The following is a 23,216-nucleotide window of genomic DNA, read 5'->3' as shown; positions in this document are numbered from 1 at the left end:
GCTGGTGCGGGAGGTGAGGACTGCCTCTCTGCTCAGTACTAGTGGCTATGACATACTACACATGGCCATGCTGATGCGGGAGGTGAGGACTGCCTCTCTGCTCAGTACTAGTGGCTATCACATACTACACATGGCCATGCTGGAACAGGGAGTGCCTCTCTGCTGCCGCCCTAGTGGCTATGACATGCTACACATGCCCATGCTGGTGCGGGAGGTGTGGGGAGTGCCTCTCTGCTGCCGCCCTAGTGGCTATGGCATACTACACATGGCCATGCTGGTACAGGGACTGCCTTTCTGCTGCCACCCTAGTGGCTATGGCATACTACACATGGCCATGCTGGTGCGGGAGGTGTGGGGAGTGCCTCTCCGCTGCCGCCCTAGTGGCTATGACATACTACACATGCCCATGCTGGTGCGGGAGTGAGGACTGCCTCTCTGCTGCCACCCTAGTGGCTATGGCATACTACACATGGCCATGCTGGTACAGGGACTGCCTCTCTGCTGCCACCCTAGTGGCTATGGCATAATACACATGGCCATGCTGGTGCGGGAGGTGCAGCGAGTGCCTCTCTGCTGCCACCCTAGTGGCTATGGCATACTACACATGCCCATGCTGGTGCGGGAGGTGAGGACTGCCTCTCTGCTGCCGCCCTAGTGGCTATAGCATACTACACATGCCCATGCTGGTGCGGGAGGTGAGGACTGCCTCTCTGCTGCCGCCCTAGTGGCTATAGCATACTACACATGGCTATGCTGGTACAGGGAGTGCCTCTCTGTTGCCACCCTAGTGGCTATGGCATACTACACATGCCCATGCTGGTGCGGGAGGTGAGGACTGCCTCTCTGCTGCCGCCCTAGTGGCTATAGCATACTACACATGGCTATGCTGGTACAGGGAGTGCCTCTCTGTTGCCGCCCTAGTGGCTATGGCATACTACACATGGCCATGCTGGTGCGGGAGGTGAGGATTGCCTCTCTGCTCAGTACTAGTGGCTATGGCATACTACACATGGCCATGCTGGTGCGGGAGGTGAGGACTGCCTCTCTGCTCAGTACTAGTGGCTATCACATACTACACATGGCCATGCTGGTACATGGAGTGCCTCTCTGCTGCCGCCCTAGTGGCTATGACATACTACACATGGCCATGCTGATGCGGGAGGTGAGGACTGCCTCTCTGCTCAGTACTAGTGGCTATCACATACTACACATGGCCATGCTGGTGCGGGAGGTGTGGGGAGTGCCTCTCTGCTGCCGCCCTAGTGGCTATGGCATACTACACATGGCCATGCTGGTACAGGGACTGCCTCTCTGCTGCCACCCTAGTGGCTATGGCATACTACACATGGCCATGCTGGTGCGGGAGGTGTGGGGAGTGCCTCTCCGCTGCCGCCCTACTGGCTATGACATACTACACATGCCCATGCTGGTGCGGGAGTGAGGACTGCCTTTCTGCTGCCACCCTAGTGGCTATGGCAAACTACACATGGCCATGCTGGTACAGGGACTGCCTCTCTGCTGCCACCCTAGTGGCTATGGCATACTACACATGGCCATGCTGGTGCGGGAGGTGCAGGGAGTGCCTCTCTGCTGCCACCCTAGTGGCTATGGCATACTACACATGCCCATGCTGGTGCGGGAGGTGAGGACTGCCTCTCTGCTGCCGCCCTAGTGGCTATAGCATACTACACATGGCTATGCTGGTACAGGGAGTGCCTCTCTGTTGCCGCCCTAGTGGCTATGGCATACTACACATGCCCATGCTGGTGCGGGAGGTGAGGACTGCCTCTCTGCTGCCGCCCTAGTGGCTATAGCATACTACACATGGCTATGCTGGTACAGGGAGTGCCTCTCTGTTGCCGCCCTAGTGGCTATGGCATACTACACATGCCCATGCTGGTGTGGGAGGTGAGGACTGCCTCTCTGCTGCCGCCCTAGTGGCTATAGCATACTACACATGGCTATGCTGGTACAGGGAGTGCCTCTCTGTTGCCGCTCTAGTGGCTATGGCATACTACACATGCCCATGCTGGTGCGGGAGGTGAGGACTGCCTCTCTGCTCAGTACTAGTGGCTATGACATACTACACATGGCCATGCTGATGCGGGAGGTGAGGACTGCCTCTCTGCTCAGTACTAGTGGCTATCACATACTACACATCGCCATGCTGGTACAGGGAGTGCCTCTCTGCTGCCGCCCTAGTGGCTATGACATGCTACACATGCCCATGCTGGTGCGGGAGGTGTGGGGAGTGCCTCTCTGCTGCCGCCCTAGTGGCTATGGCATACTACACATGGCCATGCTGGTACAGGGACTGCCTCTCTGCTGCCACCCTAGTGGCTATGGCATACTACACATGGCCATGCTGGTGCTGGAGGTGTGGGGAGTGCCTCTCCGCTGCCGCCCTAGTGGCTATGACATACTACACATGCCCATGCTGGTGCGGGAGTGAGGACTGCCTCTCTGCTGCCACCCTAGTGGCTATGGCATACTACACATGGCCATGCTGGTACAGGGACTGCCTCTCTGCTGCCACCCTAGTGGCTATGGCATACTACACATGCCCATGCTGGTGCGGGAGGTGCAGCGAGTGCCTCTCTGCTGCCACCCTAGTGGCTATAGCATACTACACATGCCCATGCTGGTGCGGGAGGTGAGGACTGCCTCTCTGCTCAGTACTAGTGGCTATGGCATACTACACATGGCCATGCTGGTACAGGGAGTGCCTCTCTGTTGCCGCCCTAGTGGCTATGGCATACTACACATGCCCATGCTGGTAAGGGAGGTGAGGACTGCCTCCCTGCTCAGTACTAGTCGCGTCACACAACCCGGCCTGCTGCAGGAGGAGTCACACAAGTTTGCTGCTGCCCGCGCCAGCGCTCCCATTGGCTGACGGCGGAGAGGCGGGCTACAGAACAAGGAAGTGACCGGACAGAGCTCTTCCCGGGAGCGCTCGGTGCACCGCTGCCGCACAGTAGATAACAGGCGGGTAAAGTAACGGGCGGTGTAAGGTACGCTGATAACCCGGCCTTTCTGCCGCAGTATAGGGTCCTATGTGACAGAAAGTGGCGGGAAAACGGAGACGGACCAGTCAGTCTCATGTTTTAGTTCCAAAAAGAGGTTCTGCGTCAGCTGTGTAAGATTTGGGCCGCTGCATCAACTACTGTGCTGGTATTAAAAGCAATTGGCAAATACTCCTTGCTTTGCACTTCTTATGTGACACTCAGCGATGTTCTGCAGCAGCTGGGATAATGTACATATAATGAACAGGGCAGTTCCTGCAGAACCTCTTTACTATATAACATGAGCTTACAGTAACAATCACACACTTTAGTGGCTAGAACTAGAATGTGGCGTCAACCTACATGGTGACTGGCTACAAGTCAGCTCTGGGGGCCAGTGATCGTTCTATGCCGTCTCAGCACAGCGTAATGTACGTGAATGGGGGCACATTGCAGCAAGCACAGGTCCAACTGACTCCTACCTTTTGCACTTTGCTTGCCAGTACCTTGTGATCATGATACAATATAGCGGCATGGAGTGATATTTAGCTGCACAGCATGAGTTGTGATAACAATTGTGTGTGGCCCCAGCGTAATCCCCTCCTTACTTAGGAGGTAAACGGTGGGCACAATCGTGTGGTCCCAGCGTAATCCCCTCCTTACTTGGGAGGTAAACGGTGGGCCCAATCGTGTGTGGCCCCAGCGTATTCCCCTCCTTACTTGGGAGGTAAGCGGTGGGCACAATCGTGTGGTCCCAGCGTAATCCCCTCCTTACTTGGGAGGTAAACGGTGGACACAATCGTGTGTGGCCCCAGCGTATTCCCCTCCTTACATGGGAGGTAAGTGGTGGGCACAATCGTGTGTGGCCCCAGCGTAATCCCCTCCTTACTTGGGAGGTAAACGGTGGACACAATCGTGTGTGGCCCCAGCGTATTCCCCTCCTTACATGGGAGGTAAGTGGTGGGCACAATCGTGTGTGGCCCCAGCGTAATCCCCTCCTTACTTGGGAGGTAAACGGTGGGCACAATCGTGTGTGGCCCCAGCGTATTCCCCTCCTTACATGGGAGGTAAGCGGTGGGCACAATCGTGTGTGGCCCCAGCGTAATCCCCTCCTTACATGGGAGGTAAGCGGTGGGCACAATCGTGTGTGGCCCCAGCGTAATCCCCTCCTTACATGGGAGGTAAGCGGTGGGCACAATCGTGTGTGGCCCCAGCGTATTCCCCTCCTTACATGGGAGGTAAGCGGTGGGCACAATCGTGTGTGGCCCCAGCGTATTCCCCTCCTTACATGGGAGGTAAGCGGTGGGCACAATCGTGTGTGGCCCCAGCGTAATCCCCTCCTTACATGGGAGGTAAGCGGTGAGCGCAATCGTGTGGCCCCAGCGTAATCCCCTCCTTACTTGGGAGGTAAGCGGTGGGCACAATCGTGTGTGGCCCCAGCGCATTCCCCTCCTTACATGGGAGGTAAGCAGGTGACAAATGATCTTTAAGAGCTGTTTTCTCAATAATGTTCCCCCTGTTCAGTACCTTTGAGTCTACTCTACTTATATTTAAGGGGCATTCCATCGGAGATGGGTGTTGAGGGTATTCCCTGAATTTTACCTCCTATAGAATCTGCCCAGCTATACCACTATATTAGTGGTACAATGCCATATGTTGGCCATTGTCTTTCCATATCGGAAATGTAGGAGATTCATTCCTGTACAGCAAACAAAAAAAGCTATGCCGACCCTTCCAGTTTAGGGCATAAAAAAGGTCCAGTGCACCCAATTAAATCATAAAATGACACGCAAGTCAACAGTTTGATCACTTAAGTAAAAAATAGAGGAAAGAAAAAAATTCAAAGCTCCTCACTTTCTAGTTTAGTATGGAAGATATATATGGAAAAAGCGCTATAGCCGTGTGTGGAACCATCCAAGTAAAAAGAGAAGTATCCAGTGCTCCACATTAAAAATGTCAGTATTCATTCGTGGGATAAAACAGTGTACAGACACTTTTCCAGCACGTTACCATCATTTATTACATATCCTGGATGACATGGATGCCCTATCCAGAATCTCATTGTCTTCTGCCACAATGTGCCCACATAATGCAGAATTGAGATGTCCGTAAAAACCAAATGTAAAATAACCCTTCTACTCCATTTATGCAATGTTTATGTCCTTGTCTTTTCTTATGCTTAAGGCCGGGGTCAGACAAACATATGAAAAACCACCTGATGTTTCATCCAGAAAAATGAACCATTGCCATCTGTATGACATTTGTTTTTATATATCAGCAGTTAATATAATTTTTAAGACCGAGTACAGTTAATGGAAATGCAATAGAAGGCAGTAGTGCATTCTGCAAATGTTTTTACACGGACACTTGCTCCATGTGATAAAACTACTGTCCATACAGCCCTATTGAATAATATTGGTCAGTGTGCCGTCCAGTTATAACACGGACAGCACAAGTACATTAAATACACTTGTCTGAACAATCCTTAAAGGTGTATTCCCATCTCCAAGATCCTATCCCAGTATGTAGTAGGTGTAGTAATATTAGCAAATACCTCCAATTAGAAATGTAGTATAGTTTTTCTGATTCGCAGTGTCTCTTTCCTCATGTGCAGGCATTGCAGGACCTTAGGTTTCCATGGTTATGACCACTCATATAGTGACAATTAGGGCTCATACTCATCTGCGTATAAATCGGACAAGTGCAATCCGATAAAAAAATCAGATTGCACTCTGACTAATGTTATTCACTGATTTAGTGCTCTTCTGTGATTTTTTTTTTTCTCAGCTAAAATTGGGATGAGAAAAAAATTGCAGCATGCTGCGAGTGGCTGCGTATATCAGACGAGACTCACCAATGCAAGTCAATGGGTGAGAGAAAAAAATAAACAGCACACGGACCATCCATATACAGTCCGATTTTTCCAGATATATTACCATTCTGTAGCACAGAACACTGGAAATGGTCCTGTAAATGATTTGTAGAATAATGGTTGCAGAGGAAAAAAACGGGTCGCATGCGCATGTCATACGAATGCTATATGAGAAAAATCGCATTGTACTCGCATGACACTCATCCTACTTTTCTGGATCAACATCAGAGCGATGTTGTAAACGCATATGCGTGTGAGCCCTTAATTAGCTAGTTGCTAGTGGTCGTAATCATGAATACCTAAGGTCCTGCAATGCCTGAACATGAGGAAAGAGACACGGCGAATCCGAAAAACGACTAGATTTCTAATTGGAGGCATTTGCTAATATTATTATTATTACACCTACTACATCTTGGGAAAGGATCTTGGAGATTGGAATACCCCTTTAAGGATATGTGCACACTGTCTTTTTTAGGCTGCATTCCCACGATGAGCTTTTGTTAAGTTTTTGATGCTGCCGAATTTCTGCACCTATTATTTAAATTAGGTTAATTACGATTTTTCATTGCATTTTTATGTGCATTCATTTTTGACTCTCCTTTTTCCGTCCCCTTTTTGGTGTGTCATATTTTAAATAAAGCTGTTTTGATTCTGATACTTCCTAGTATTTGGCTTTGATAAAACTTTAATATACTTAGGTGTGGATTACATGCATCTTTGTCCATTTCTGCTGCGGAAACGCACTAAAATATTTTTGCATCAGTGGGAAGGCTCAAAAGATGCCTGGATGCCTTTTTGCTGCATTTTGCTTCAAAAATCTCTAGCAGTCTATTCATTGCTCAATGAAGTTAAAAAAAAGTGAGTGACAGGACACCGCTCCTGAGCGGCTCATTCTCCCCGGCTCCTCGGCAGCAGCAGTAGCATATAGTATAGTGGGGGACACCTAGGAGAGGTGAGTACATGGATTTTATTCTTATTTTTACACATGTGGACACTGGGAGCAGACACTACTACCCTCATCATTGTCCTGCTGGTGCTGATCACAGCGCTGGCAGGGAACCATGATGAGGGCAGTGTTCAGCACCGGCACTTGGGAACAGCACTAACTGTAGCGCTGATTCCCAGGCGCCGGTACGTGTCACACAGAGATGACACACGGATGTCATCCATGTGGTACGTTTTGCCGTGTATCTGTAAAAAAATGGACATGTCAGCGTGTGGAACACACTGAGATGTGCACAGACCCATAGATTTGAATGGATCTGCGTGTGTCAGTGTCTCCAGTACTTGTGGAAACTGTCACCACATGTACCGGAGATACTGACGTGTGAAAGAGGCCTAACTAAAACAAAAAAATGTATTGTGTACGGTAAATCTGAGAGTACCCTAATGGAGAAGGAATAGTTGTGAATAAACCCAGGCCTATGTAATATAAGATAAAAACCTGATCAATCACATAGAATGAATGTACAAAGTATTGATCTCTGCTAATTCACAATTATTAGCTAAAAAGTAGCACATGGCCTCATTCAGACGTCCGATTTTCTCGTATCAGTGCTATTCTTTTTTTGACGGATTGCACGTGTATCTGTGATAGACAATGGTGCTATTCACATATCCATGACTTTTTGCGGACTGAGTGGTCTGTGGAAAATCGCAAAGACATGTCCGATTTTGATCTGAGGGTCGGATGAAAGTTGTCAATGCAAGTCTCTAGGTCTGTGAAAAAATTGGATCACACTCGGTTTCGATTTTCACAAACTGCAGAAAAGAGAAGGTGAAGAAATTTTTTTTCTCCCTTGTGTGAGAAAAACTGATGACACTCGGACCATACTAGAATCAAAATCTGAGCAAAATAATTGGTGCTTTTTTTCTCATAATTGGGAAAATCAGACATCTGAATTCCAAGCTCACATTCATAGAGTGCATACATGTATTGCAAAAACCATCATTCAGACGTATACAGCAGCTTACTCATAGACTAAAAAGGACAAGACAGTCAAAAAATGTTCTTTTCACAGTATTTTGTCAGATTTATGCCATATTCTGTTGTTGTTTTTTTCCAAAAAAACATAACTGACCACATTTTTTGGCCCCCCAAAAAGTCTGAAATACCTATTTTTTTTCTCTATTATTCTCAAGAGGAGATATATTGAAAAATATAGCATTACATTTCAATGCGTCTAAAACAAATAGGTTTTCCTGTCTGTCATTAAAAGCTAGTTGCGAAAAGAATAAAAAAAAAATTATGTATATGTCAAAATTATAACTGATGTAGTTTGACATATGAATTTGTTAATGATATATCGTAGATGTCCCATGCGTGTCTGTATATGTACAAATTTGAACCTAGCGCAGAATCGTGTTGTAAATTGCCATTAAAATGACAGCCTTTCTCCTTTTTAGGTTGCACAAGATATGTGTTTTTTATTTTTGTGTTTCCAGCTGTAATGCAGTGATAAAAAGGGGTGGAATGTATAATGCAGTATAAAGTAATTACGGATGTGAATGTTTTTTTTTCTTTAGGTCCGTAAAGAGTGTAAAGGCAGATTCAGCAAGATGTCTAAAATAGAGAAGATGAGCATCCTTGGTGTGAGGAGTTTTGGGGTGGAAGATAAAGATAAACAAGTCATAACCTTCTTCACTCCGCTGACAATTTTAGTAGGACCAAATGGAGCTGGAAAAACTGTAAGTTAAACAGTATAAAATGTATGTTTATACAGTACAATGGCAGAAAAATGTTTCAGATCTAGCAAATTCAGTGGCACAAATTTGCCTCAGATTTCACATCCAGCTAATTTGTAATTAACAGATGCAGATTTGTTTTCGGTTCAACAAAATCTGCAGCAAATTTTTTTTATACATAGATGGATCTTTAGACATTTTATTTAAAGGGAATGTGTCACCCCCCTGGGCGATATCAGGCCTCTACTATGGGCATACAGGTGATAAAAAAGTAAATCTATACTTACCTGTATGGCCCATAGCAGAGGTCTGATTGCAGAGAAATCTGGTTTTATAAAGTCTGTTTTCCAGAGGCTTCTCGTCAGGGGGACGCCAAGCAAACCCCTCCGATCTGCTTACTATTCCCCTAAATAGCCGCCTCTGTGCTAAATTACCATATTCCCCTCCCTCCTGTGCATGTCACAAGGCCCTGTGACAGGCCCTGGGACGTGCCCTGCTCGGCCTCCCCTCCCGCGCATATTCAGAGTGCCGCTCCCATGGAGCGTGCTTTGTTTCCCTCTGGCCCCATTTGGCTGTGTACTGCGCTGCAGCCTTGTATTGCGCAAGCGACTGTGAGTCACTGAGACTTCCGCTCCGCTGGCAGTACGCAGCCATACGAGGCCGGAGGGAAACAAAGTGCGCTCCATGGGAGCGGCACTTTGCGCATGCGCGGGAGGGGAGGCAGAGCAGGGCACGTCACAGGGCCCTATGATGTGCAGGGGAGGGGGGGATATTGTAATTTTGCACAGAGGCGGCGATTTAGGGGAATAATAAGCAGATAGGAGGGATTTGCTTGGCGTCCCCCAGAAGCCAAACCTCTGGAAAACAGACTTTATAAAAGCAGATTTCTCTGCAATCAGACCTCTGCTGTGGGCCATACAGGTAAGTATAGATTTACTTTTCTATCACCTGTATGCCCATACTAGAGGTCTGATATCTCCCAGGAGGGACAGACTCCCATCAGACCTCTACTATGGCCATACAGGTAGGTATAGAGTTACATTTCTATCACCTGTATGTCCATAGTAGAGGTCAGATATCTCCCAGGGGGGACAGACTCCCATCAGACCTCTACTATGGCCATACAGGTAGGTATAGAGTTACATATCTATCACCTGTATGTCCATAGTAGAGGTCAGATATCTCCCAGGGGGGACAGATTCCCATCAGACCTCTACTATGGCCATACAGGTAGGTATAGAGTTACATTTCTATCACCTGTATACCCATAGTAGAGGTCAGATATCTCCCAGGAGGGACAGACTCCCATCAGACCTCTACTATGGCCATACAGGTAGGTATAGAGTTACATTTCTATCACCTGTATGTCCATAGTAGAGGTCTGATATCTCCCAGGAGGGACAGACTCCCATCAGACCTCTACTATGGCCATACAGGTAGGTATAGAGTTACTTTTCTATCACCTGTATGTCCATAGTAGAGGTCTGATATCTCCCAGGAGGGACAGACTCCCATCAGACCTCTACTATGGCCATACAGGTATGTATAGATTCACTTTTCTATCACCTGTATGCCCATACTAGAGGTCTGATATCGCCCAGGGGGGGTGACACATTCCCTTTAAGATTTTGCATATTAGACTGCCTAATATGGGAGTCAATAATAACTTGAGTATTATATAATAGATGGGGCAAGAAGACTTGGGGAGCAGCTCCATTTGAGTGTTTTGAAGCACAGATTATGATAAAAAAATTACTTCAGGAATCTGGAAAATCTTTGCCTTACAGACAATGCTGATATCTTACATTGCAAAATGTTTTAAGCTGAGTTGGCGTCTTCCTCAAGAAGAGATGTTTTAGTGTCTGTAGACTGATGATGTGAAATGTGCGTGCACTGCAGTGTAGCAGAATACATATAGCTGCACAATGCTGTCTGCAGTTGCTCAACAGATAATCTTGGTAACTACAGCAGTGGCGTCCACCATTCCCCATGTGACTTCCACAGCTAGCACGACTCCAACCACCCACATGACCACTTCAGCTAACTACTAGCCTCAGCTATACACCGCTGAAGCAAGTGATTGGTTGCAACAGGTATGTAGATGTATGGCACACCATTGCTGCAGAAAAATCATCAAATAGCAGGTGAAATCAAAGCTGCAATACTTAAATGGTGAGGGATTTATCAAGTCAGGTTTTTTTTTTTTTGCCTAATTTTTTCAATTTTTGAAAACTCCTTTTGTGGATCATTCATTTTTTTATGTTGGTTCAAAGTGACATAAATCTGGCTGATTAGTGGTAAGTATTTTCATTCCGAAACTGTGACCTTGGTTCACACCTACAGCAATGGCTGAAATATGAGAAACTCTACTACCAAAGAGGTATTTTCAAAAATGATTATGTTATGACATGTCTACCCTGATCGTGAGAACAAGTGTCCTTTCAGTTTATTCCCTCCACAACAATGCGCCCAGCCACCCACTGTACAGAAAGCTGCAACACAGCTTATTAAGCTGGGCAGGACCTGTAGGCATCAAGGGAACAATTTATCAGCAGGAAGCTGTTCATTTACTCTCAAACTCAGGATTTGGGGGTTCTTGGCAGCTGTTATCTTACAGCCAATAAGTGATAGCAGATCCTAGCTGTAATTGTTAATGTGGTTGTCCAAAATAATGAAAATGCTATACATCAGCAGCAGTATATGTAAAATAATATATGAATATACACTCAATTTTCTAGATTCTGGTAGCTCCAGGACTGCATCTCCAATGCTTCTGTTTTCATTGGCTTCAGATGTCACAGTCTGTATAGCCCATGTAACTTCTGCAGCCAATCGCTGGCCTCTGCAGTCCCTTTGGATTTCCAGGCAGTGATGTCCGTAGCCAATTTAAACGGAATCATCGGGGATGCAGTGCTGGAGATGCTGGGAGCTAGAAGTTGAGTATGTCTTCATTACTTTACATGTTTTGCTACCTGCGTGCAGTGCTTTTATTATTTTGGACAATCCCTTTAACTATTATGGTGACAACTCAGTGCTCAAATACTGTCCTGTGAAAATGCTTGTTAGGTTTCCCTGGAGTAGTGCCTTAAGAGAGACCAGGGCATAGTGATATATCCAGGCATAATGTATTGCCATATGATATGTTAGTATAACTACAATTTTAAAAGATTAGAGACACTGTGTCAAATGTAAGAAAGCCAGAATGCAATGATTTGGAAATCTCTTTTAGCCATATTTTATTCACAACAGAACATAGAATACAGATCAGAAGGTGACAGCTAGACATTTTTCCATTTTATTTGAAAAAAAAAAACTCATTTAGAAATTGATGATAGCCACGCATCTCCAAATAGTTGGGGGAACTTTAACAAAAAGCTGGAAATATAAGTACTATTAATCAAAAACAGCAAAAGGGTCAATTTTCAACTAAGTAACATGACTGAATAAAAATCATATTAGAGAGGTAGAGTCTTTCAGAAATAGAGATAGTTAGAGATTCACCAATCTGTGAACAACTGCTCCTAAACATTGTCCAAAAAATTCAGAAAAATGTTCTTAAATATAAAATTGCAAAGACTTTCAATGTTACAACATCTAGAGCACAAAATGTCATCTAAAGATTTAGGGATTTTGGAGAAATCCATGTGGCCAAGGTCGGCAATGAGTATTGGATATTTGTGATCTACAGGCTGTCAGGTGGCAACGCATTAAAGCAGTCACGATTCAGTCATGCAAATCACTGCATGGGCTCAGGAATAATTCCAGAAATCTTTGTCTGTGAACACAGTTCGCTGTGCAATCCATAAATGCAAGTTATAGAAGCAATTTCATTAATTCTTTTTTTATTAGCTAAACCTGTGTAAATGTGTGTATACTGTAAGTATATTAAGGAACTTACCAATGGGCATCTGTCACAGTTTCCAGTCCCGCTTTCGTTCTCTTCTGGACATGTGACTTCTGTCTGCCGTGCAATACACACATGCAAGTTAAAGCCCTATTAGGCAAAGAAGAAGCCATATATCAACACAATACGATTCTGGCTGCTGTGTTCTATGGGCCAAAGCTCATTTAAAAATTGACTGTGGCAAATTAAAAAACTGTTCTGTGGTCAGATGAATCAAAATTCTAAATACTTTATGGAAACAATGGATGCTGTGTCCTCCAGACTCAACCAGCTCTCTCCTATCAGGGCTCAGCTCAAAAGCCTGTATCTCTGGTGGTATAGAGTTGCCTTAGTGTCTATGTCATGGGCAGCTTGCACATCTAGAAAGGCATTATAAATGCTGAACGTTAAATAGAGGTTGTAGAACAACATATGCCGCCATCCAGACTACGTCTATTTCAGGGAAAGTCTTACATAAGTCAGCAAGAGAATTCTAAACCACATACTTCATCCATCTCAACAGCATGGTTTCACATAAGAAGAGTTCGGGGGATGAACTATAAGCCTGCAGTCCAAACCTTTCACCAATAGAAAACATTTGATGCATTATGAAAAGAAAAATACAACAAAAAAGACCCAGGATCATTGAGCAACTACAATCCTACCTCAGACAAGAATGGGACAACATTCCTCTCCCAAAACTCCAGCAATTGGGTCTCCTCACTTCACAGATATGTATAAACCACTGTAAAAAGAGGGGATGCTACACGATAGTAGACAACGCCCTGTCCGAACTTTTTGAGATGTGTTGCTGGCATCAACTAATAAAATTAGGCAATTTTTTTTCAAATAAAATGCATAAATGTCAAACTCACCTTCTGATTTGCGTTCTTTGATTTCCAAATCATTGCTGCATTCTTATTGTCTTCACATTTTACATAGGGTCCCAGCTTTTTTCCAATAGGACTTGTACGAATAGGTAAAGCACCACTACAGCCTTTTTTATTGCAATTCAGGAGTGTTTCTTCTAATCTAAGGACTCTGCACTTAGTCTTATCCCTACCCGCCTCAATCTTCACCTTCTATCAGCACCGATGCGGACAGTCTTTATCAGGTTGTGACCTGCCAGATAGCTCCAGTGTTTGTTGGAGCGAGCCAGAGGTCACTTATCAATGTAAGTGTATGAGAGCCTCAGGCTATGTGCCCACAATGCAGAAATGAAGCAGAAAATTTCTGCAGCGTTTCTGCATCTCCCTTGCCAGAAAAAACGCATACAGATTGTACATGCGTTTTTCCTGCAGAATACATGCGGATTCACATGCGTTAACGCATGCGTTTCCGCATGTGGACTGACAAGCACTTTCCAGGTGATAGCATCACTTGGAAAGTGCTTGACAACTAGGTCACACTATATAAATCCTTGCAATCCGAGCTGTCACGCTCGTCCTGGCTTCTTCCTGGTTGCCGGGCTCTCGCGAGACAGCCTGCGGTCACATGACCGCGACGTCATCTCAGATCCTGGAAGATAAGCGCTGCCGGCAAGCAGAGAGAAGCCGGCGGACCGGTGAATATAAACTTTATTTATTATTTTATTCTTTTTTTTTTTACAGGTACAATGGTACCCAGGTCTGGATGAAGTCTTCTCTCCTCCAGAACTGGGTACCATCCGTACATTGAAACGCATATAATCCGCGTGTACAAATGTACAGACACGGATTATATGCGTCTCAATGCAAGTCAATGGCAGCAATTCCGCTGCGCTTCCGCAAAATTAATGAACATGCTGTGGATTTATGAGCACTGCAGAAACGCTGCGGAAAAATCCGCAGCATGTGCATTGACATTGCGGAATGCCATTGGGGACCATGGGGTGCGGATTATCATGCGTTTTTGATGCGTTTCTGCTGCGAATACGCATGAAAAACGCATCGTGGACACGCAGCCTCATGCTGACTCTCCTAGACTTACATTGGGAGCTTCTGACTGTTATTTCCGACTTCCAGTAAGTCAGAAGTTCTGGTCACAAGATAGCACCACGGGACCAGAGCGTCGCTGATCAAAAGTAAAGATGGCTGTGGGTCAGAACAACACTAGGGTAAGGGACCTTGGATTAGTAGCACCTCTCCAGCGCTGGGAAAAAAAAACACTGGAGTTGGGCTTTAAAGGTGAAACGAAATTGATTACACGATTTTCAAATGAATAGACCGACCCCTCAGTTAGCAGCTGTAATTTGAAAAGATATGCTGCAAGTCTTCAATTTCCCTACAGCACCGATAAGGAGAAGCGGAGCATTGCCTGGTGCCCAGTGAAACCAGTAAGCTGTATGTGTAACGGATGGATTTGATAGGTGTCCTGTATCATTCTGTATATCAATACAGAATTATTTATTAGAATAGTGTAAAATGATTTTTCTTAACCACAGGGCTGTGGAGTTGAAGTCGTGGAGTCGGAGTCTTAGCCCATTTTGGTGGAGTCGGTATAAAATGGACCGACTACTTCGCCTAAAGTATATAATAAATTGGGTGCCGTAGTTCAGTTCAGTTTGTAGGGAATATTTTTTTCATAAGAATTTGGGAAAGTTCTGAAATGTCCTATAAATGTCTGTCCTATTCCTGATCTAAGGGTCTAGACTTTTAGCTGAGATTAATCTGTGCTGCAGTAAATTTATCACTTAAACATGAGCCATGTATGAGGGAGATGGAGTCGGTGTCATGGAAAATGAGGAGTTAGAGGTTTGGGTTACCGACTCCACAGCCCTGCTTAACCAGACAACCACTTTGACATCTAACTTTAAAGAATTTTTAACCCCTTTATCCCCCAAAGTGGTTTGCACGTTAATGACCAGGCCAATTTTTACGGATCCCCCTGATTCTGAGATTGTCTTTTCGTGACATATTGTACTTCATGATAGTGGTAAAATTTCTTCAATATTACTTGCGTTTATTTGTGAAAAAATCAGAAATTTGGCAAAAATTTTGAAAATTTTGCAATTTTCAAACTTTGAATTTTCATGCCCTTAAATCAGAGAGATATGTCACACAAAATAGTTAATAAATAACATTTCCCACATGTCTACTTTACATCAGCACAATTTTGGAAACTAATTTTTTTTTTTTTTTAGGAAGTTATAAGGGTTAAAAGTTGACCAGCGATTTCTAATTTTTCAACAAAATTTACAAAACCATTTTTTAGGGACCACATCACATTTGAACTGACTTTGAGGGGCCTTTATGGCAGAAAATACCCAAAAGTGACACCATTCTAAAAACTCCACCCCTCAAGGTGCTCAAAACCACATTCAAGAAGTTTATTAACCCTTCAGGTGCTTCACAGGAATTTTTAAAATTAGGAAGAATGAGAATTGGGAATAATGAACATTTAACTTTTTTCACAAAAATTTTATTTTAGATCCCAATTTTTCTATTTTTGCAAGGGTAACAGGAAAAACTGGACTCCAAAATTTGTTGTGCAATTTCTCCTGAGCACGCCAATACCCCATATGTGGGTGCAAACGACTGTTGGGGTGCATGGCAGGGCTCAGGAGGGAAGGAGTGCCATTTGACTTTTTGAATGTAAAATTTGCTTGAGTAATTAGCGGACCCCATGTTGCGTTTGGAGAGCCCCTGATGTGCCATTTTGGAAACTAGACCCCTCAGGGAACTTATCTAGATGTGTGGTGAGCACCTTGAACCCCCATGTTCCCACAAAAATGTTTTTCAGCCCCCAATTTTGCATTTTCATAAGGGTAACAGGAGAAATTGCGCCATACCATTTGTTGTGCAATTTCTCCTGAGTAAGCCAATACCTCTTCCAGGGCTCGGAAGGGAAGGAGCGCCATTTGACTTTTTGAATGTAAAATTTGCTAGAATAATTAGTGGACGCCATGTTGCTTTTGGAGAGCCCCTAACGCGTTTAAACAGTGGAAACCCCCCAGAAGTGACCCCATTTTGGAAACTACACCCCTCAAAGATTTTATCAAGGGGTATAGTGAACATTTTGAACCCAGAGGTACTACACAGAATTTGATAACATTAGGTCATCATATTGAATAAGTTGTCATTAGTCTTGAGCGCAAGTACTCGCTACTTGAGTTTGCATCGGGTACTCGGGTATGCACCATGTATCGCGGGTGCTCAAGTGACATGATCGAGTCCCCGCCCTTCATGTTTCACGGTTATTAAACACCCCAAAAAAAACATGCGGGGATCGCTCGTGCATGGCAGGCAATCCCGTGAGTTTTTTTTTATCTGAATAGCTGCTGTAAAACATATGGGGCGGAGACTCGAGCATGTCACTCGAGCACCCGCGATACTCTGTGCATACCCAAGCTTCCGATGCAAACTCAAGTAGCGAGCACTTGCTCAACACTGGTCGCCATATTGTCGTCATGTTTTTTTCTTTACTTTTGAAAAAAACCCAACCCTAGCACAATCCCAACCCTAACCTTAACCTAACCCTAACAGCAACCCAGCCCAAACCCTAGCACAACCCTAACCCTAGAGTTTGTTTTACCCCGTTCCTCATGTGGTATAAGTGACTAGACGACTTTTTTTCTTCGGGTCGGTGCGATTACAGCGATACCAGATTCATATTGTTTTTTTTATGATTGACAGCTGTCACACACTAAAAGACACTTTTTTTTGTTTTTTTTGCAAAGACTAATTTGTGCATCACCATATTTTGAGAGCTATAATTTTTCTGTATTTCGGCCGACAGAGTCATAGGACGGTTTGTTTTTTGCGGGACAAGTTGACGCTGTTATTGGTACCATTTTCAGACACGTGACATTTTTTGATCGCTTTCTATTCCGATTTTTGGGAGGCAGAATAAACAAAAACCAACAATTCCGGAATTGTTTTTTTTTCTGCTGTTCCATGTGTGGTAAAATTGATAAGGTAGCTTTATTCTTCGGGTCAGTACGTTTACAGCGGTACCACATTTATATTGTTTTTTTATGTTTTGCCAATTTTACACAATAAAAAGAATTTTATAGAAAAAATGAATTTTTTTGTATCGCTTTACTCTGAGAACTATAGCTTTTTTACTTTTCGGCTGATGGAGCTGTATGGCGGCTTGTTTTTTGCGGGATAAGATGACGTTTTTAGCGGTACCATTTGCATTAGTCTTTTTGATTGCGTGTTATTGCGTGTTATTGTATTTTTTGTTTGCCGATATGATGGTAAAGCATCGTTTTTTTGCTTTTTTTTTCACTGTTTTCACTAAAGGAGTTAACTAGTGGGACAGTTTTATAGATCAGGTCGTTCTGGACGTGGCAATACCAAATATGTGTACTTTTATTGGTTTATTTTCTTTTTTTCATAATAAATATTATGGGTGCAGTAAATTTTTATCTTTTGGGGATTATTTTTTTATTTTTATTTTATTATAGTTTTTCAATTTTTTATTTTTTTTCCCCACTTTGACAATTTTTGGACTTTTATACTTTGTCCCACTATGGGACTTTCACTTTTTGCAGCTTGATCGGCTGTATATCATAGAGATGCAGCACCTCCCTATGCTTTGCAGCCTGTCAGCGCTGCACAGGGAGATGTTACTTTGGTCATGCACTGCGGTCACTTCCCTCTGTCTGGTGACACAGATTTTGTCATGACGACATCGGGTCACCATGACAACTTCCGGGAGCCGCAGCACACAGCGCGAGACAGGAGAGGAGGTAAGTATCGGCGCTTCGACTTCGATCGCAGCATTTCGGGGGTTAATGTGCCGGGAGCGGTGCGGGACCGCTCCTGGTGCATAGCACCGGGTGTCAGCTGTAACAATCAGCTGACAGCCGGCTGCGATCGCCCCGCACCGCTTGTGTGCAGGCGTGATCTTATCACGCGTAATAGTACATAGCTGGCCCAATAGGCCCAGGGCGCAGCTACGAACTATTACTGACAAGGTCGGAAAGGGGATGAAACCTTAAAATATATAATTGCACCTTCTTGAATATAAAGATGGATTATGGTGTATCATTTGTTCTCATCTGGGACCAACATGCTACATGCCTCAAATGTCAATAGGCAAATTCTAACTAGTTCAGGCAAGATGGAAAGTATATACCTGTAATGGTTAGATTTTGAGTGACATTTCAGATGATAATGCTTTGAAGATTTCGTATTGCTGAGTTGGTCTTTTCAAATTTTCTCAAAATGTTTCCCTGGTAGCAGACTACAAGCTGTTTTTTTAAAGAATAACAGTGATTACAACAAACCAGTGATTTACAATATGTCATCCTTGAATAAAGGGAATTTCCAAAATTTTGTTTTATCCCATATGCTTGCAGACGTAAAACGCATCAAACTCGGTCATAACTACAGCGTACAGGACCACTGCATCCAATCACTCCTATGGTAGTAAAGTATTATATTTTTTATTATTGTAACTATAAGCATATTAAAAACAAGGAGGATTTTCTGTTTGAGATTACAGGATGAACCTATAGTACTTAGAATTGGACTGAAAAGCTTATCATCCAAGTGTAAATAATAAATGTTCTCTTCTGACATTTCAGACCATTATTGAGTGTCTCAAGTATATTACAACAGGAGATTTTCCACCTGGATCAAAAGGAAATACCTTTGTGCATGATCCTAAGGTAATTCATAAGTATTTTCATAATGGCTGTTTAGTAAATGTCAAGGGCAATTTGAATACCATATACTCATAAACAGTCACTGCATAATGTAGTCTTCTTCCTCCACCATACTTAATGAGGAGTTCAAGATAGTGACCTCCTGATCTGTCATAGATGCATGTGGGAAGGAAGATCACAATATGGGAAGTCTGTGATCTCGAGCCAACATTGATTTTCAGAACAAATGGAATCTAATAAGGTCTACAAAGGAAATATTATCACTCCGGGCCTTATCACCATGCTTTCTAACCATGTTGTAGATGTTCTTTAAAAGGAATTAAATGTTGATTACTGGATAGTTATTGAAGTGGAAATTGATTTGTTTCCTCATTTTTAGGTTGCTCATGAAACCGATGTCAGAGCCCAGATTCGTTTACAGCTCCGGGACATGAATGGAGAAATAGTAGCTGTTCAGAGGTCCATGGTGTGTACACAGAAGGGGAAAAAGACTGAATTTAAAACACTGGAAGGAGTAATTACAAGAATGAAGTAAGCTGACAACTGTTCTTAAAATGTGTGTGACCAAAAAACCTGTCAAGTTAAAGAGGTTGCCTGGTCTTCTAGTGAAAGGCTTTTGAATCCTCACAGCTTGTCAGGTAACTGCAAGTATGCAATTAGAATGCTTCCAGCCACATACTTATATTGAGCGAGGCCACACATGTCAAGTCAGCACGTAATCACATGTATGCAAACTGCATACTTGCTGTCAATTGACCGTCTGCTTTCACCTGCAACACCAGAGAATCCTTAAAGCATGCGTATTGATACAGAAGTCTGCAGTCACATAGAATGACTGCAGACTTTCATCAGAGGACCAGACAACTCCTTTTAAGATTGATGTAGAATTATCCAAATGTTGCAAATGCAAAAAATAAAGATCTATTTTCTAAAACTTGAAAAACAAAAGGTGATGTAATGGGACAGTCAACGAAGAAGATATCTGAAATTTTCACCTTTGGATGTTAGGAATCTCTAGTAGTCTAAATTATTCACTAGTTTTACAAGTGTAATTGTCCAGTAGATGAGTGTGTGGAGCCTAATCAGAAGCCTTTCCAGCAAAGCGAACGATCTGTGTGCACCATTGGCAAGATTCACTGACCATCACTTCACATTTTGATAGAGTTTGTTATCCAGTTGAAGACAAACCTAGAAGCTGTGGGAAACCTACTGCATTTCATGTGCTGATAACCTGTTCCTTCTCCTGATAGGCATGGTGAAAAAGTAAGCCTGAGTACAAAGTGTGCAGAAATGGACAGAGAGATGATAAGTGCCTTAGGAGTATCCACCGCTGTACTGAACAACGTCATATTCTGTCACCAGGAAGATTCTAACTGGCCTTTAAGTGAAGGGAGACAACTAAAGATAAAGTTTGATGAGATCTTTTCTGCAACCAGGTAAATAATTTGTATCACCTTTATTGTTCAATACGTTTTTATGAGACACAAAGGTTGAAACAAGGTGAAGTACAGTAAAATCAGAAAGGCATAACTTCTGGATAAAAGGCAAAGCATTCACTATGTACAGTACCTTTTTTTTGTAATGTATTTAATTTGGTCAAATAACGCATACTGAAAGCAGTGCAAATAGCAATACATTGACCATTTTTTTGCAAACAGGTTAGCAAAGAACCTTTCTCTGTATGCTACCTTTGTAGTTTGTCAACAGTATTCAAAGACCAGACTTAACTGTTTTAATTTTTTTTATAAATCAACAGTACACCTGAAAATAAGCAGCTTTGTAATATATGTTATCCAAGAAATCTGGTTCTTTCTTCTCCTGAATTGAACTATTAGGCTACGGTTACACTGTTAGTAGATGGTCAGCATATGACATCAGTATGTGTAAGCCAAAACCAGGTGTGGAACAATCAGAGGAAAAGTATAAAAGAAAAACGTCACCACTTCTGTATTTATTACCAACTCTTGGTTTTGGCTTACAAATACTGAGGTCAAATACTGACCAAATACTGATAATGAGGTCGTAGCCGATAATGAGGTCGTAGCCTTACTCTCATTTCAGGGGTAAAATTTATATCCAGTGAAATCTGATTCTGCCACTACTGAGAGAGATGACATTTGGTACTTTTTAAACTTCTATGGTGAGAGGAGGAACTAGAGGCAGACACAGGTTTTCTGCTGCAAGTTCTACTGAAATAACTATACAGTACCGTATATACTCAAGTATAAGCCGAGTTTTTCAGCACATTTTGTGTGCTGAAAAAGCCCCCCTCGGCTTATACTCAGGTATATACTCGAGTATATACATATTCCGTTGGTGGATAGTGGTGGGGGGGTTGCGGTGGCAGAGGAGCGGGGCACACGCAGCAGCAGCTGCTGCTGCATCTACCACTTGTGCCTTCTGCTAAAGGGAAAATGAATATTCCCTCTTCTCCACTCCCATGGGCGTGGAGAAGAACGAAAATTCATTCTCTTTAGTAGCAGGCATGGAGGAGCGCTGAGCCGCAGCTCCTGCTGACAGTGCCAGCTACTAGAGAGAATGCATATTCACTCTTCTCCACGCCCATAGTCCAGGCGTGGAGAGGAGTGAATATGCCTGCAGCTCATATCAGCTTCTGAGAGCGCATGGCTGTGACGCCATGCGCTGCTCAGATGCTGACATGAGCTGCTGGAGCAGAGGTGAGGAAGGAAGGTGAGTATAAGTGTTTATTTTTTTATTTGGGCAGTGATGGGGCCATGCATACCTGTATTGGGGATGAGGGGGCCATGCATACCTGTATTGGAGATGAGGGGGCCATGCATACCTGTATTGGGGATGAGGGGGCCATGCATACCTGTATTGGGGATGAGGGGGCCTTGCATACCTGTATTGGGGATGAGGGGGCCATGCATACCTGTATTGGGGATGAGGGGGCCATGCATACCTGTATTGGGGATGAGGGGGCCATGCATACCTGTATTGGGGATGAGGGGGCCATGCATACCTGTATTGGGGATGAGGGGGCCATGCATACCTGTATTGGGGATGAGGGGGCCATGCATACCTGTATTGGGGATGAGGGGGCCATGCATACCTGTATTGGGGATGAGGGGGCCATGCATACCTGTATTGGGGATGAGGGGGCCATGCATACCTGTATTGGGGATGAGGGGGCCATGCATACCTGTATTGGGGATGAGGGGGCCATGCATACCAGGATTGGGGATGAGGGGCTCATGCATACCAGGATTGGAGGATGTGGAGACCATGCATTACCAGGATTGGGGATGAGGGTGCCATGCATACCAGGATTGGGGATGAGGGTGCCATGCATACCAGGATTGGGGATGAGGGTGCCATGCATACCAAGATTGGGGATGAGGGTGCCATGCATACCAAGATTGGGGATGAGGGTGCCATGCATACCAAGATTGGGGATGAGGGTGCCATGCATACCAAGATTGGGGATGAGGGTGCTATGCATACCAAGATTGGGGATGAGGGTGCCATGCATACCAAGATTGGGGATGAGGGTGCCATGCATACCAAGATTGGGGATGAGGGTGCCATGCATACCAAGATTGGGGATGAGGGTGCCATGCATACCAAGATTGGGGATGAGGGTGCCATGCATACCAAGATTGGGGATGAGGGTGCCATGCATACCAAGATTGGGGATGAGGGTGCCATGCATACCAAGATTGGGGATGAGGGTGCCATGCATACCAAGATTGGGGATGAGGGTGCCATGCATACCAAGATTGGGGATGAGGGTGCCATGCATACCAAGATTGGGGATGAGGGTGCCATGCATCCCAGGATTGGGGATGAGGGTGCCATGCATCCCAGGATTGGGGGATGAGGGGGCCATGCATCCCAGGATTGGGGGAATGAGGAGGCCATGCATTACAAGGATTGGGGGAATGAGGAGGCCATGCATTACAAGGATGGGGGAAATTTACCAGTAGCTGCTGCATTTCCCACCCTAGACTTATACTAGAGTCAATAAGTTATCCCAGTTTTTTGTGGTAAAATTAGGTACCCCGGCTTATACTCGAGTATATACAGTAATTTAAATTTTTGAGAAAGAAAGATCAGTCCAGTAGGAGAAAGAAGTGTATCTCTCTAATAGTATATATTGCAAATTTTCTTAATATCACATTTACAACTGATTTATGACATTTTTTTTATCAAAACAAC

General features: G+C 44.2%; 1 protein-coding gene across 4 annotated transcripts in view; it reads left to right on the top strand.

Moving 5' to 3' along the window:
* Positions 1-2,852: 2,852 nt before the first annotated feature.
* RAD50 (RAD50 double strand break repair protein) overlaps positions 2,853-23,216 on the top strand; it is a 168,414-nt gene continuing 148,050 nt past the window's right edge. For 2 of the 4 annotated variants that reach the window (XM_073651193.1, XM_073651194.1), the window contains exons 1-6: positions 2,886-3,011; positions 5,790-5,872; positions 8,401-8,562; positions 18,957-19,040; positions 19,417-19,568; positions 20,288-20,473. In XM_073651193.1, the coding sequence (XP_073507294.1) occupies positions 5,801-5,872; positions 8,401-8,562; positions 18,957-19,040; positions 19,417-19,568; positions 20,288-20,473 (656 nt within the window). In that variant the 5' untranslated portion in view covers positions 2,886-3,011; positions 5,790-5,800. Of the gene's footprint in view, positions 3,012-5,789; positions 5,873-8,400; positions 8,563-18,956; positions 19,041-19,416; positions 19,569-20,287; positions 20,474-23,216 lie in introns of all 4 variants that reach the window. The other 2 variants (XM_073651197.1, XM_073651195.1) reach the window with 2 other exon arrangements.

Source organism: Phyllobates terribilis, unplaced genomic scaffold (genome assembly GCF_046119375.1).
Source record: "Phyllobates terribilis strain yellow unplaced genomic scaffold, ASM4611937v1 Scaffold_11__3_contigs__length_659146591, whole genome shotgun sequence".
Classification (NCBI taxonomy): domain Eukaryota; kingdom Metazoa; phylum Chordata; class Amphibia; order Anura; family Dendrobatidae; genus Phyllobates; species Phyllobates terribilis.
The sequence above is the reverse complement of the archived record's forward strand: the minus strand, read 5'-3'. Positions and strand labels throughout refer to the sequence as shown.